Source organism: Sebastes umbrosus, chromosome 13 (genome assembly GCF_015220745.1).
Source record: "Sebastes umbrosus isolate fSebUmb1 chromosome 13, fSebUmb1.pri, whole genome shotgun sequence".
NCBI classification, from domain to species: Eukaryota; Metazoa; Chordata; class Actinopteri; order Perciformes; family Sebastidae; genus Sebastes; species Sebastes umbrosus.
Genome location: NC_051281.1, coordinates 5866064 through 5883111, shown reverse-complemented (window position 1 = coordinate 5883111; position 17048 = coordinate 5866064). Strand labels below are relative to the sequence as shown.

The following is a 17048-nucleotide window of genomic DNA, read 5'->3' as shown; positions in this document are numbered from 1 at the left end:
CACAGCGATGATGAATAATGTATCACACTTTTATTATACGTCTACATCGCCTACCAATCTTTACCGGTCTGCCTGTCACGCTGAACCAACTCCAACTGGACAATAAGAAGAGGTCGGAGGTCAGGTGTGCACGTCAGACGTCTAAATTCACCACTAAGTTGTGTCTATTTCTTTAAAGCCACACTGTCCTTGCAAAGTTTGAGGCTTTGTGTAACTCTTGAAAACCGGCACATTTTTAATGATTTACCGGTAAAAGTTTCTAACTAACAACATGGAAGCCAGTGGGTGTGCTTTCTCAAGGTTTTCAATTCTGTCAATACTGTATGTGGAAATGTTGTGATGCTCGCCCATACAACTACTGAAGGTTAGGTAAACATCTTATTTATAAAATGTACCAGACTGGGTTTTTCTTTCTTCACTTTTCTTCAAGATATGATCATAATCATCATGTTTGGCTGTTTTTGCTTCATATTATGCATGGCAGCAACTAATAATTATTTTGTTTGGTCGATAAAACATCAGAAAAAAAAGGGAAAAATGTCCATCATAACTTCCAGAGGGCACATTTTCAAGCCCAAGACAGAAAACAGTCTAATGATTTCCAGTTTATTATGAAGTAAGACGATGGAAAGCAACAAATCTTAACATTTCAGAAGCTTTAACCAACAATTTCTTTTGGCCTTTTTGATTGAAAAGGGACTTAAATGAACAGTGTGTAACATTTGGGGGGATCTATTAGCAGAAATGGAATATAATATTCATAACTATGTTTTCATTAGTGTATAATCACCTGAAACTAAGAATCGTTGTGTTTCCGTTAGCTTAGAATGAGCCGTTTATATCTACATAGGGAGTGTGTCCTCTTCATGGAGTCTGCCATGTTGCTCTGCCATGTTTCTACAGTAGCCCAGAACGGATAAAACCAAACACTTTTTCACGTTACCTGAAGGCCACCGCTTGTGAAACTGCTGTAACGTGAGCCGCAGAGTGCAAAACCGTTGTACCGCCAGCAGCCGTCTGACTTCCTTTGCTCCTAAAGTAGTGTTATTATGGTAAGGATGACCTCTGAGCGAGGTGAGCAGCGTTACCACAGTTTTGCACGCAGCGGCTCACATTACCTCAGTCTTGGAAAGGGAGGAGTGAGCGGAGGGGTACTCAGTTGGTTGCAATCTGCAACCACACCACTAGATTGCGCCAAATCCTACACACTGCACCTTTAATTGATTAAATGATTATCAAAAGTTGCCAGTTAATTTTCTGTCCATTGACTTATTGATTAATAGATTGTTTCTGCTAGTTTTATAAGATTTTACATGCACATTTTGCACTATTGTATACTGTATATTCAATATGTTTTTTAATGGTGTGCTGTGTTATGTGCATGGTCTGAACCTTTGCAGTAGACCTTGGGAGAGGCCAAAGTTTCTCATAATTTTTAAGGCATAATAATAAAAAACAGCAAAGACAACTTGGGTTAAATTTAAAAAATATCCATTTAGTGCTCCTGTTCTCTGGGGTTTATACTGTACCTGAATCCCCCTTCCAGTGCTCCCAGTGCCTGGTCCATTCTCTTTAAAAGTAATAAGGACTCTCTCTCAGCCACTTGGACTCGACCCTCCACCAATCAGCACCTCCGACTGCTTCCAAACCTCCCAGCGGAGGAGGCGCATTGGCCAACCCGCGCGTCAGTCATGATTCCGGGCGGCGTGTGTGGGAGGAGCCGGCTGGAAGGATGAAGGGAGGGGTGAGCGGAGGGGTACTCAGTTGGTTGCAATCTGCAACCACACCGCTAGATGGCGCCAAATCATAAACCTTTAATTGATTAAATGATTATCAACAGTTGCCAGTTAATTTTTCTGTCCATTGACTTATTATAATTGATTGTTTCTGCCAGTTTTATAAGATTTTTCATGCACTTTTTGCACTATTGTATACTGTATATTCTGTATGTTTTCTAATGTGTTATGTGCATGGTCTGAACCTTTGCTTTGGACTTTGGGAGACACCAAATTCAATCTAATCCAGTTTCTCATCATTGTTAAGGCATAATAATAATATTTTTTTTTTAAATTAAAACAATATCTATTTAGTGCTCCTGTTCTCTAGGGTTTATACTGTACCTGAATCTGAATCCATTCTCTTAAAAAGTGATAAGGACTCTCTCTCCACCAATCAGCGCCTTCGACTGCTTCCACATCTCCCAGCGGAGGAGGCGCATTGGCCGCGCCGCGCGTCAGTCATGATTCCGGGCGGCGTGTGGGAGGAGGAGCCGGCTGGAAGGATGGAGGGAGGAGTGGCGGGTTAGAGGCGGTGCGACTGTCAAATTGTGTTCCCTATTCTCGTCAAAAGTCGTCTGTTTGTTGCTGTTGAGTACAACCGAGGCGACCACTGGAGCTGTGTGCAGTCAGAGCACTGACACATGAACGCATCTCCTCTCTTCTGGACGCTCCTTTCTGCACTTCGATGTGTTTTGGAGGAGAAGACTAAGAGAGAAGGTTTTCTGGTCGTCTTGTGAACCAACGCTGGATTGTTTTCAAACAGTTTTACCCACCAAACACCACGTCGCTTTCTTTCATCGTGTCTTCAGTTACGCACTGAAGGTTTTACGCGTCGAGCTGTGTCTTCAGGAGGAGGAGGATAAAGAGACGCGGCTCCGCGGTGGAGACTTGTTGCGCATCCGGAGAGAGAGAGAGAAAGAGAAGCGCACCAGCCCAGTTTCCATCCAAACAGACTCTACCTGCCTGCGTGTGATGCTCTGATTTCTGAGTGGAGCTGAATGGACTGAATGGACTCAGTGGAGGCTGGTGGAAATATTTCTTGGTGGTGCTGTGGTGCCACATCCAATCGATTTCAGCAAAGTATGATTTAATGCAAAAAAGTGAAGGTATGAAAAACACATTACTACTTTTCAGTTAAATAATTAACAATTACTTTATTCCAACAGGAAGAGTAAATAATGCTACAGTATAAAATGTACTCAGTGGTGGAATGTAACTAAGTGCTTAAATACAATTTCGAGGTACTTCTACTTTACTTGGTGCATTCCATATTTAAAACACAAATATTGACAATTTAATGCAAAAAAAGTGAAGCTATCAAAAACACATTACTACTTTTCAGTTAAATAATTAACAATTATTTTATTCCAACAGGAAGAGTAAATAATGCTTTTAAAAAAACACAACAGTATAAAATGTACTCAGTGGTAGAATGTAACTAAAATACAATTTTGAGGTACTTTACTTGAGTATTTCCATGTTCAGAGGGAAATATTAGACTTTTTTACTCCACTACATTTATCTGACAACTTTAGTTACTTTACAGATTCAGATTATTAATACAAAATATAATCAAATTACACATATTACTGGGTGTATTCCATATTTAAAACACAAATATTGATAATTTAATGCAAAAAAAAGTGAAGGTATGAAAAACACATTACTACTTTTCAGTTAAATAATTAACAATTATTTTATTCCAACATTAATGCTTTTAAAAAACACAACAGTATAAAATGTACTCAGTGGTGGAATGTAACTAAAATACAATTTTGAGTTACTTTACTTGAGTATTTCCATGTTCTGCTACTTTCTACTTCTACTACTACTTTAGTTACTTTACAGATTCAGATTATCAATACAAAATATAATCACATTAAAAATCAAATTACACATATTACTGGGTGCATTCCATATTCAAAACACAAATATTGACAATTTAAATAATTTGTATTATTATTATTATTAGTAACAATGTGTTTTTGTGTGTGTCTATAGCGCCCACTATTGGCCGGCCAACACTGGAATGGACTGAGTGGATCAGCCTGAAGTCACCGCGGCTCTGTGCGCACTGACTATGAGAATCTGCTCATAATTAAAGACCATCGGGGTGATTAGTTTCCTCCAGTGTGTCAGAGCTTTCTGCTGCTGAGCTTCTTTAGGAAAAACATTCCTCCTTTAAATGGCATCCACTTGCAGCCAAGTCAAACTTTATTCAGGTCACATCCAACGACTTGATTATTAATTTTCCAGTTTCAAATCGAGCCCCTCTCCTCATCTTCTCCTCGAGATGTCTGAGCGTGATGGATATGGAGACGCGCTGTGCAGCGACGGAGCGCCGGATTTCATCCCGCCCAGAGCGTCCCGCGGCCGGCGGAGCGGAGTCATCCTGCCCGGTAGTGGCGGTCAGGACACCGACACCATCCTCCTGGACGCGGTGAAGGCAGCACCTCGCAGGAGCAGCATCATTAAGGTAAGAAACCTGACACGGTGCATGGTGCCCTTTTTCCCCAGTTGTTTGTTTCCATTTCACCTGTGAACCTCAAGAGGCATGTCATAAGATACGATACAACTTTATTGTCAGTTTGCACTGAAATTCATTTTGCATCTATAGGCAGCTCAGTTTGAGAAAAAGTACACATACAATAGACATACTGTTACAATAGACAGACTGACAGGTAAGACCCATCAGACCAAAAAAACAAAACACATCACAAATATTCATACATAACCCATTACAAAATCACCATCTGTCCTCTGGATTTATATGTTAATGTGCTTTATTGATCCCAAATTGGGAAATTATTGTGTTACCTGCTGCTGTAACACAGATTTCCCAATTTGGGATCAATAAAGCACATAAATCTATCCTTTAGAAGCACTAAAATTTGCAAGTGAGATTTTCAGGTCTTTTACATTATAAAGCAGGTTTAAGTGCTACATAAACACTGTTAAACTATCAAAACACTATTCTCACAATATACGGAGAAACACACACAGCCCGTATTTAGAAATTTCACGTTTGAAACAAGCCGTTAGGATTTTGTGTCCTTTTGTGATGTCACAAATATACAATATTTAGACCATTAAACGGTTTAAACGTAAACATTCTAAATGTGTCCCAGTTTATTTACTGTTGCAGTGTATGTAAATAACATTAGCTGACAGGAAGTAAACATGGACCAAACTGTTGCCTAGCAACGCAAATCTGTTGCAATTCCATTGAAATGCACCAAAACGGAGCGTCTCAGACAGAGGGTAAATACAGGTATATTCAGGCAGACAGTATGAGAAACTAATGTGTTGTTTGAACTTTAAAGTGCGTAAACATGTTCTAGTAGAAACACAAAATACAAGTATGAACCTGAAAATGAGCACGATATGGGACCTTTAAAAGAGAACTATCTAAAGACAAATGGTGGGACAAAAAGGAACTTTTCTGGGAGTCAGCTGTACAACAAGGGGGCTAAAAACATTGGCATGCCATAGAGTCTGCTTCTAAAGCTTTCATTTTACATTTAAACATATGTAATGATACCAGCTCCTTGATTTTTAGGTCATTTTGGAGCAAATTCCAGGCCGAGGGTGCAGAATATACAAAAGCCCTTTCCCCAATTTTTGTCCGAGCTTTTGGGACAGAGAGCACAAAGAGGTCCTGTGAACGCAGTGAATACTGTCCACAATTTTTTTGCGTATTAAAAACACTTAAGTATTGTGGGAGCAGACCCAGAATCACCTTATATATAAGGATGTACCAATGGGAGAGCCTACAGGCTGCCAGTGCAGGCCATCCCACCCGAGAGTACAACTCACAGTGGTGAGTCAGAGCTTTACTATCTGTGATGAACCTTAAGGATGCATGGTGAGCTACGTCAAGCATATGAAGGCACTGAGCAGAGGCGTGCATGTACAGAACATCTCAATAATCTAAATCCGGTAAAAATGTTGTAGAAACAAGATGCTTTTTTACATTAAAAGAAAAACACAACTTGATTCGAAAATAAAAACCCAAGATGGCCATATAATAGCTGTCAAATAGCACCTTAAGAGACAGAATATTCTCAGTAGCCTATTGTTCAACAGCAATCAACAAGTTAGGAATCTCTTGAATGACAACAGCAGCTCATCTTGTGGCACATGGCACGTCCCTCACAGTAATCCCTCATTTCACGTCACTTTTACGCGCGTCACAGGTGCGTAATTTCAAATTCCTCAAATCTCCGTCTTTTGTCCGTGACTGTAGGTTTCAAAGTAGCCTTACCACATTCTCAGATGAAAGGATAGCTGACAGAGCAAGGTGAAACACAACTTCTGAGCCTTTTTCCTGTGTGACACTATACTGTATAACTGCTGCTGCTGATTCATAAAACATGCAATTTAAAGCTCCTTAAGGATTAAGTTCCCCCCGTCATAAGAATGAGCTTTGACACATTTTTAAAGGATTAAAATACCAGGAAAGTCTCTACAGGAACACTTATTCTACTGGGAATATTACAGACAAAATGTACCCTTATCTTTGGTCTAGTCTGGAAAGCTGTGGTGGAAGAAGTATTCAGATCATTAACTTGAGTAGAAGAACCAGTTCAACATCATAAAAATACTCCCCTTACAAGTAAAAGTCCTGCATTTAAGTAAAAATACACAAGTATGATCAGCAAAATGTACTTGAAGTACTTGTTCTGGAAGAAAAATGTCCAATGTGACTGATATGTTATTATATATGTCATTATTAGATTGTTAGTATAAGCAGCAAGGTGCTTGATGGTTCAGAATTTAAGAGTCTGGCCTCTCCGAAGGCTCACCAGATAAATCTGAAGGGTCATGATTACATGGTTAATGTGACAGGAGAGACGAAAAAATAAACATTTCTATTCATTTTTTTTTGCTGTCTTTGTGAAATAATGGTTAATTTGACCTCTCTGGGCCTCAAACAGTTATTTAAATCCCACCATTTGAGGAGTTTAGAGGGGAAATGTCTCTCATACTGTAGGCAGGGGCGGATTTAGTGATTGCCATCTTACTTTATTACACACTTTTATTGAATACTTGATTCTGATTGGTCAATCACAGCGTTCTACGGTCTGTTATTTCTGTTTAACAGACCGTTGCTATGTTTAACAGACCGTTGCTATGGGCGCAGTTCTGATCTCGGAATCTGGAGGACCATTTTTGTGTCAAATTATTGATTTTTTAAGTAAGTAGCCGTGTAATAAGCGGGATAATGGACAGCTAGCAGGTCATTGTTGTGAAATAAACCCCTTAAGGGCGATGAGAGGCCCCTTCGTCAATGATCGGCTCATACATATTACATACATACTGTATTTTAAGTGCTTTTGTAAGTTATTTCGGGGTACAATGAGTTAGAATAACTCAATATTTTTCATATCTATCTTAACAGAACACACAATATATCACATGTTTGTTTTAGGTCAGATCTTCAAAAGAAAAAGAACTGCAGCTGTAATGGAGAACAGCATTTCTCTCTGACATGTAGTAAAGTAGACGTATTAAGTAGCAGAAAATAGTACAGCAAATGTACTTAGTTACTTTCTGCTGTATGGAAAGCCCCTTCACCTACTGAGCGGCCGACGTCATGGTTGACACCGTAGCTTTTCCGCCCTCACCTGTGCTCAGGTTGCAGGTCACCGAACCCCCTGAAGGAGCCGGCGGGTGTTGAAGTGTGCGGATCATGTTTGGGGATCATTAGTTCTAACATATCCGCTCCACCTCCGGTTATGTGTCACCTGGTCAGAAATCAGCCAGGAAGACGAGGAAATAGATTGAGTCTTTAGGTGTATGACCTTCTCACATGTGATGCTCCATATTTCATGTCAGCGGTGAAGTCCCGGGGGGAGGTGGTGGTGGTTCTGGTGGTGGTGGTGGCGATTTTCAGCCAGCCTCTCGTCCGTACTGTATCGGGGGGGGCCGTGAGTCAGGCCAGTGAGCCCCATCTGGAGGACTGAACAGAGAGTCCTTTGACTGCTGCTGCTGCTGGGGAGGAAACGGATGAAAGGATGGACAGATAGGAGTGATGTCAGCGACAGGCACGATCAGCTGTGACAGCCGGGGCATGGGTATCAGTAACCTCTCAGAATCCTCCCAGATAAATCAGATTATCAATAACTGGCGAGGGCTGACAGTTGGCACCAACGATTACTCGATTAATCTGCAACTGTTTTGATAGTAGAATCCTTTTTTAGTCATTTTTAAAGCGGAAAATTCAGAATTTTTTGGTTACAGCCTAAAGTAATGTGAGGATATTCTGCTTGTTGATGGTTGATATTAAGGCTCCAATGATTATCTTCATTGTAGAGTAATCTGTTGATTATTTTCTCGATTAATCGATTAATTGTTTGGTCTATAAAATGTCAGAAAATGGGGAAAAATGTCGATCAAAGCTCAGGATGACACCCTCAAATTACTTGTTTTGTCCACAACTCAAAGAGTCTTGATGGGAGTTTTTATTTCCGAGTGGAAGTGTAATAACAGCGTTGGTTCCTACTTGATGTTATCTCACAGATATTTCAGTCAGAAGCAAATAATCACATCAGAGAGGGAACACTAATGTAGTGAGTGCTGCTATCAAAGCAGAAAAATAATAATTTTGACGTAGTAAGTATACGCAAGCAACCACATATGCATACTGATTTCTTATCAAAACATTATTTTAATTTCACTTTGACTTCTAATGAATATGTCGTCCTGGAGACAGTGAGGGAGCACACACACACACACACACACACACACACACACACGCATACACACACACACCCACACACACTCAACATGAAACCAGCAGACGTCTTAATTTAGAGTGTATTTTTTTTTACCAGTTGAAATGAAGCAAAAGGGCGAGGTTCACTCCTGCACGGCTCGCGTTACTACGACACACGCTCACATGTATCTGAGACTCCCACACATGCCATACCGACGGCACACACACACACTCCCCTGTTTGTTCAGCTCCCCCCATCAAAACACACACACACACACACACACGCACACACACACACACACACACACACACACACACACACATGCCAGCAATTAAGTCGGTCCTTGTTCTGTCCGCAAGCCCTGAAACTGTTGCATGGATGCAGTGATTACATCCTCAGCTCAAGAGCCTGTGTGTAGGTGTAATTGTTAAGATCATCATCGTCATCATCATCATGAGACTCTTTTGTATCAGCTAGTTGCAGCTCTTCATTGAAGCTTCCTGATGTTTACTACGTGTTTTTCACATCCATCAAATGGAACATTTCCGGAATTCCTCTATAATTAAATAATAAAGTTCTGGGGGTTTTTGAACAATATTTGGCTGCACAGCACGAGTTTATAGCTTTGGTGCTCCAGATGTGTGTCGAAGTACCAACAAGTACAGCAGGCTGTTCTTCCATATCGTAGTTATACTTAGAAAATTCATATATAATCCACGTAATCGTGAACCAGGAAGTATAAAGAGCATCATACGCTGCTGCATCATAATTGATTCATTTATTTTTCAAGCAAACATTTTCAGGTTCCAGCTTCCCAAATGTGATAATTTGCTGATTTTCTTTGTTTTACGTGACAGTAAATTGAACATTTTAAGGTTTTTGAGTGTTCAATAGACAAAGCAAGAAAATTGAAGACATTACAGTGGCCTCTGAGAAATTGTGAATGCCTTTTCTTTTCGCATTTCATAGAAAAAAATCTGCAGTTTAGTTGCAGCCCTAGTTAAAGCTGAAGTAGGCGAGATTGGAGCAAATATGATTAAAAAAAGAAGAAGTTATTTTCATAAAACAGTCGCTATATCCTGACAGTAGTACATGAAACAGGTACCCTGAAAACAAATCAGGTGCCTCTGTGTACTCCGGTGCTCCTAACGGCATCTGCAAGAGTTCACAGATCGGAGGAAAACAAGCAGTCAGAGCTGATCTGAGGTCTGCTGTCCAGCTGCCGTCTATGAGAGCCGGCTGTCAATCACTCGCAAACTCTGATCAAACGGTCAAACTAGGCAGCGCTGATCAAATATGACTCAATATTCTGTTACGTTAATGCCTATGACTCTCCTCAAATGTTTTCAGAATCATCTTGTAGTGCACGGTTTAGCTGTGAAATGAGAAAGTTTGTGACAGAGCCATGAGGAGGTGCAGAAGTCTACTTATCTCTCAGAACACTTGAATTACAATATGCTGAAAGGTTTTTATGGAATTTTTGCCCAATGATGCCAAAAATATACTGCCTACTGCCACTTTAATGACTTTGAATACAGGCTGAGAAAATTCTCAGACTTCAGAAGCTAAATAAACCGTTTTAATACCCAGTGGACTATCTGAAAAAATGCATTACCACAAAGCTAAAAAAAGTGGTGTACAGTCTTTTATTGTACAGTTGATAATGTAGAAAGAGGCAGACAGGAAATGAGAGGAGAGAGAAATGGTATGACATGCAACAGAGGTCAAATCAAACCGGTTATAACCATTCAGCCCCAGAAGAGGTGTTTTTGTCATGAAAAGTTAACGCTTTGCAGGTACATGATACATTATTACACAATCATGTATCTTTGACTTTATTTCTTAATCAAAGAACCAGATTTTTTTTGCTGTGTTGTTCATTTTTCGCCCTGATGATTCATCCGGGAGAGTTTCACGTCCATCCAACTCTTGAAAAAGCTCCAACGGCCTGTCACCTCTTGACCTCTGATGCCAGAAATAACTCTCCCTTCTTGTCTAGTTTAATAAGAAAATAATTATGAGTGCTCGGCTGGCTTTAGAGAAAAGCCTTCCGGTACTCCTTCAGGATGTTGAGCTGCAATAAAGCAAAACAGAATAGGAAGACGACGAGCTTATCTTAACTTCAAAACTACCATTTTCTCTCCGGCTAATACAAATTTAAGTTGTGAATTTGAAGTGAGAAGTGACTAAGGCTTAAGACGTCTCTCACATTTTTAATGCAACATCATTTCACCCAGAAATATGCTAAACTAATTGAAAAATATGTGACATCGTTCAGGCTCATTTTCACTCATTCATGTATTGTTATTCACAGTCACAGTCGTAGTCGGAGCGGCTGCCAGAGAGGCGCTGCATCACGTATAAAGAGCGAGTTAGAGGGACGTTAATCTCAATCAAGTTAAACACATTAATGCTCAGGCTGTTATATTAATTTCCCCCCCAACAAACCATCAGCGATTAGCTTTCAGCATTACAGGCGAACATGCGGTAGACACGCCGGTCAGCCGGGCCTGGGAGGGGAGAGTAGAGCGGGATTAACACACACACACACACACACACACACACACACACACACACACACATGGACGGATGGACACGCAGGTTGTCTCAGGGGGAGGCATGGTTGGACGTCTCTCTGACAGGCCGGTGTGCCGCCTGACAGCTCGCTGTTAGAGCGCTTGAAGGACGCCGTCTCTCTCTCTCTGTTGTTGTGTTTGGAGAGCAGAGCCTTGATGTCTCACAGTTTGACCGCCAGACTGTGTTTAGTATGACTGCCGGTGGTTTCCAGTGGTCGCTGAATATTTCCTGAATATTAAAGATTTTCTGAGAATTTAAATGGGAATCAGCTGCGTTATCCTGGATTATCTAAATCCTTCTCATGAGTCACTTAACGGGGCTCTTTGTTGCGGTGTGGACAGTAGTGGACTGAGAGGAAACTCTGGTGCAATACAGCTGTTAATTTAGAACTTACATTTTTAAGTACATTTACAAATACATTTTGCACACCTTACTGCAAGTTGCACACCTGTATGCATGCAAGTAACTTAACTTTTTACATTTATCTAGCCAGATATGTTACGCTCAGAGCTAGTGATGTAGAATAAAAAGGGAGAAAGACTGCTTATAGCAGGTGGGAGGGGAGGGGGATGAGTCCAACAAACACAGGACTTTAAACCAGCAGACTGGTGTTTTGTTTTTAAAGTTACAGTTTTGTCCAGCTGAATGCTGTTGTGTGCTGTCGTACTGAGCTTTTTAGATTCCCATTTCAACAGTAAAGTTAAAGTTTACTTGGAAACGACTCAAATTTGTACACAGAAAAAGAATATGCACATGTGTATGTATACAGTAAATGTTTTTGTGTACTCATATGTTACATGTTGTACTATTTACAGTTTTTTGCATCATTTAAAAAGAACATTGTGTTATGCAATATAAAATGTTTGATATACATTAGAATTAAGGTCAGTTAGTCCTGTTGTAGTATGGGCGTTGATCCATTTAGACTCTATGCTGTGTGTTTTGCCTTGTTAAGATGTGCTCCTCTAGTCGTCCTGCTATTGGACAATTTGGGCGTGTCCCTTTAAGTGTGATTAGTGTGAGTTAGGCTTCAGTGGGAGCAGAACGCAAGCAACAACTTTTCTGACTTTATGTGGTGGCAGCTTGCTCTAAACCGTCCTCGTCATTTCTAGCAGGATGGAAAGGTTTCTGACTCACGTAGAGAAACTACCATGTCCTACTTCCACTTGCCTTCTGCCGACACTCACTCCTCGGTCAGCTTCAAAGATGAGGCTCGTATTGTGAGTGAAAAGTACTTTATTCCACGAAAATTGAAATAAACAAAAATATATCCATATGACCAATCTTGGACTGTCAAAACCAGACCAATTCCGCTGGAAATAACTGAAACACAGATCACAGATTGTAGACTGTATTTCAGTTATTTCCAGGAAGTAGGAAGTGGTAGTCTACGTAAGTCAGAAACCTTTATATCGTGCTAGAAGTGGCGAGGACGGTTTATAGCAAGCTGCCACTACATGTATTATAGTACAGAAAATTCACCTTTGATTTTTCATATAAAGTCATATACAGTAAACTGAAAATTTTGCCACAAAATTACATCCATGCCAAAAAAAAAATTAAAAAACCTCAGTAAATAAACAACTAGTTGTACCTCCTCACTGTACGGAACAACATGTCATAGATATTTATGGAATATGCTTGTATGTGCGACAGATTTTGATAATTGAATGGATCATTCTGCATGTGATGGCTCATACGATGAAAGAGTACAACAACTTTACTGAGAATCAACTCATCAGTTTTGTACAGCAAGACATGTACAAGTGGTTATTGTGCAAATTATAGACCATTGTGCTTACTCTTAATAAATATCTGTACAAAATGTAATTGCTATCCATCCAACAGTTGTCGAGATATTTCAGTCTGAATCAAAGTGGTGACTGCAGCTGTATTGTAAAACAGGCTGGTTATCTCTCTCTGTATAAATCATAATGAGCTGAGAAACAGCCTAACAAGCCATGAAAGTTTAAAACATGAAAAGTGCACAGATGTGCCTTCGCTCCATTATGGAAAAGTCATGGAAAAGTCATGGAATTTCATATCAAGGCCTCCGAGGGAGCGCTGTTTGTGTTCGATATGACTTTATATTTGTCCCTTCTCAGTCAGAGCGCCATGTGGGTTTTCTTATCCCGCTCTGCCTCCTTCTCCTCTCTCCAATCTGCACTCTGAAGCTCCGCATTGTTGTTTTTCTTTTGTCTTTTTTCCAAATCCGTGTTTTTCATTCAGCGGCACTTTGATGTTTTCCGTTGTTTTTTCCCGTGTTCGCTCTAATTCTCCGTCCCGCTCCCGCTGTGCCGAGAAGCGAACAATGATTTGTTAACAACGTGCTCCTGGAAACCCGTCAACAGTAATGACAATGTACCGTGTGTGTGCATGCAAAGCAATTAAGGAGGCCTCTGAGAGCTCCACTGTCTCCCGGTATCATCCTGCTACTGGTGCCACGTCTCTCCGGGAACACACACCACCTCATCACAGCTGTTGCCGATCAGGAGTTCAGTGTGCGTGACTGTTAAGTACATGGTGTTCTGATGAAACACCTCACAATGTACCACGATTCATCACAAACACACCACAAAGTGCAGCTTCAAAAGCACATTGACACTTCAACACAGAAAGATTTACAAAGACAGCGTTCAATGAGGGTTGAGTGTCGTCTGAGCATCAGCTGTAGGGTTTTCCTTTGACCCACCCATCCACCCAGACCTCCTCCCTATGCTGCGTTTGTTGCTCTTTATACTTCCTGTTTCACAATTACATGGATTATGTACAAATTGATTTCGTGGGATATATATACAAATTACAGTGCATTACTTTTCTTAAGTATCGCTACGAACGGTGTACGAGAACAGCCTGATCTTCAATATGCTAATATCTGCCGGTCTAGCTCTAGTGGACCCAATTCTGTTTATACTACATCGGATGTTTGCATTTGTTGAGGTGTTCACACTCATAAATGTTGTGTGATATTAAAGCCACTGGAATATGCTAGATTTGAAAAATAGTGGCTCATGTGAGAGGACATTGTCCTGCAGAACACTTTCTTCTTGTGACGTCCAGACCTGAGAGTTCAGGACTTGGAGTCCCAAGTGTAAAACAACTGACCGATGGAAAATGACGTTACGTAATCATTTGGCTGAGCCGCGTGTGTGAAACATTTGCACAGTGTGATTACCTGATTACACATATCACCTGACTTTAATGTTAAAAACCAATCAGAGCGCTGTGAGGAATCTTATCTCCTAATTTTATTTACTGATTCTCATTGTAGCTGTACCTCACAGGACTGTGGAAAAGAACTGTGTTGAACTTCGGGGCAGATTTCTCCGACCGGCACACAGAATCTGTGATACCTTTAGATTAGATTAGATTTCCTTTATTGTCATTGTACAGGTACGGAATTGAGTTTGCAACTCCCTATCACATACCCGATGCATTAAAAGACAGTCTATAATTATAAATATAGGGTACTATACAAGCAACAGCTATAAGGTTAGTAACCAGTGTTGTGTCGTATTTGCAAACTGTCTTAAAGGGAAGTAAAAGTAAGTAGACAATCTAAAACAATATAAAAGACAATGATTATAATAAAGACAATATATCTGTAATTTAATGTAAATTTTATAAATTTCTGATTTAAGACTTTGACGACCATATGGATTTGTGATATTTAAAGCAACCAGTGTTCTTTTTTGTAGCTTCTGAGCTTATGATGCTCGACAAATCTTGCTTTCTTCTTAGTTTTAGTTCAGCTGAAATCACAAAAAGTAAATTTTTTCAGTCAAATATGATGCCAAAGTGATTTTCAAATGTGTTGTTATTGTTTCATATATAATTGAAAGGAAGGTAAATGATCTTGGGGATGCATCAGAAATGTTCCTTTACGCCAAATTCACATCGGAGCTGGGGCTGTTTGATTCTGCGGCGAAGTGCGGCCAGAGAGTACCCGCAGCCAATCAGTAAACAGATCATGTGACTCCTGTGACAATGTTAACCTGTGTTACGAAGAATTTCTTCCTACACGAAACACATGAACACGCCTCCAGGACGCAAAAAATTGTAATTATTGTGGTGAGCCGCACTTTGCCTCTGCCTGGTGTGAATTCGGTGTTGGCCTCAAAGCCTCTGAGTCAGTGGTCCTTTAGTATGTGTTTGATTAAAAGCTCCAGTCAGGGCAGAAAGAAGTCACTAACTTGCATCACTAACTGGCATTCAAGCTGAGGACAGGTAATGTTTTTTTTTAGCAGTGGTGTTGAAGAATAAAGACGACATCATTTAGCATTTAAACCGACCAATTTTGACTTTTGCAGCGAAGTTTTTAAGCATTTTTTAATCTGCAGAAGCTAATTAACTACAGTATCTAGTCTGCAAACTTCAGTTGGCAGAGCATTTTCCCCGGTGGATGTTTGTTTGGATGTTTGTGTGGATGTTTACTCAGCGAGCTGAGGTGCAACACAAGATATGTGTGTCCATGCTTGTAGGAGAAGACAACAGCAAGAAAGCTAATGTGGATTGTTGTTTAAAGTCTGTAGCTTTTTATGCTGTGTGGCGGCATACTGTCTGGTTGTTAGTGTGACTGCACAACTCTTCATTTTATAACAGATATAATATTTAGGGCTGCAACTAACCATTATTTTCATTGTCGATTAATCTGTCGATTATATCCTTGATTAATCGATTAGTTGTTCGGTCTATAAAATGTTGAAAAATGTCGATCAGTGTTTTCCAAAGCCCAAGATGACGTCCTCAAATGTCTAAGATATTCAGTTTACTGTCATAGAGGAGTAAAGAAACCAAGAAATATTCACATTTAAGAAGCTGGAATCTTAAAAAAAGTCTAAAAAAATGACTCAAACTCAAATCGATTATCAAAATAGTTGCCGATTACTTTAATAGGTGACAACAAATTAATTAATTGTTGCAGCTTTAGACATATTTCACATAATTTTTAACATGTTTTTTTATTGTTAATATCTATTTTATATATATACAGTATGATTCTTGACTTTTGCAGTATTGATTCTGACCATCAGCCACTAACAGAACGGTGACGTTGTTGCTTTTATGCAAAGTTTGTAATTTAAAATGATTTGAAAGACGTCCATTAGAGAAACTACTAGATGCATCACGAAAACCACAAATATAGCATTCATTTCACATTCATGGGCTGATTGTGTTTCTCAAAAGAGTTCAATCATGTGAGACTTCTAAGTATTTCATCAGAGGGTGTTTGTAGGAAATGAATGTGAGCGAGACACCGACTTAATACATGTGAGAGCGTGATCATCATTAGAGTTAATGCGAATGATGTGGGATTTAAACCGTGACCTTCACTCTGCGGGCGGCAAGGTTTCCAGTGCTGGAATTAAAACACCAGATCATAAAAGAGGATTTTCTATTCGAATAACTGGAAACACAAACTAGTTTAAAAGCCGAGTGGTTGCCGGGTGACTGACTGTGGCAAGGACGTTTTTTTTTTTTTTTTTTTAATCTACAAATCACTTCCTGTTTAAAACCGCTCTACAAGCTGTCTTGCCTTTCTATCACCGTCAGTTTCTCTTCGAACATGCAGGAAACAAAGAAAGAGGATGACATTTCATTTCTGGAAGCGTCTCCAGAGCAGACAGATGAAGAGAAACGCTGAATGTGGTTCGACAGGTCGTAGAAAAGTGAAGCGCAGAGGACTCAACGAGAGAGGAAGATACGCAGTTAGCTGTGTGTGTGTGTGTGTGTGTGTGTGTGTGTGTGTGTCAGCTCAGCAGTGCGTGGCGTTAACCTCAGGGTGGATAGATCGGGGGGGAAACTCTAGAGACTGCATGTCGGGTTGTTTTGCTGTTTTGGGCTTCAGCCTAGAGGGCAACACACACACACACACACAGATGGGTGGGTGATGTAACAGAGGCTGTCTTCATGCTGGGTTTGCTGGTTTGAATCCCACTCCCCACAACCCCAGTGGTCTTCTTCTTCTTTGGTT

The 17048-nt window shown here is 40.2% G+C and overlaps 1 protein-coding gene across 3 annotated transcripts in view; it reads left to right on the top strand.

The window, feature by feature from the left end:
• The first annotated feature begins 2311 nt into the window (after positions 1–2311).
• Positions 2312–17048, top strand: part of plcl1 (phospholipase C like 1) — a 97958-nt gene continuing 83221 nt past the window's right edge. Inside the window, exons 1-3 of one of the 3 annotated variants that reach the window (XM_037789370.1) lie at positions 2312–2884; positions 3780–3891; positions 4072–4254. In XM_037789370.1, coding sequence (XP_037645298.1) covers positions 4072–4254 — 183 coding nt within the window. In that variant the 5' untranslated portion in view covers positions 2312–2884; positions 3780–3891. Of the gene's footprint in view, positions 2885–3414; positions 3428–3779; positions 3892–4071; positions 4255–17048 lie in introns of those variants that run through there. The other 2 variants (XM_037789372.1, XM_037789371.1) reach the window with 2 other exon arrangements.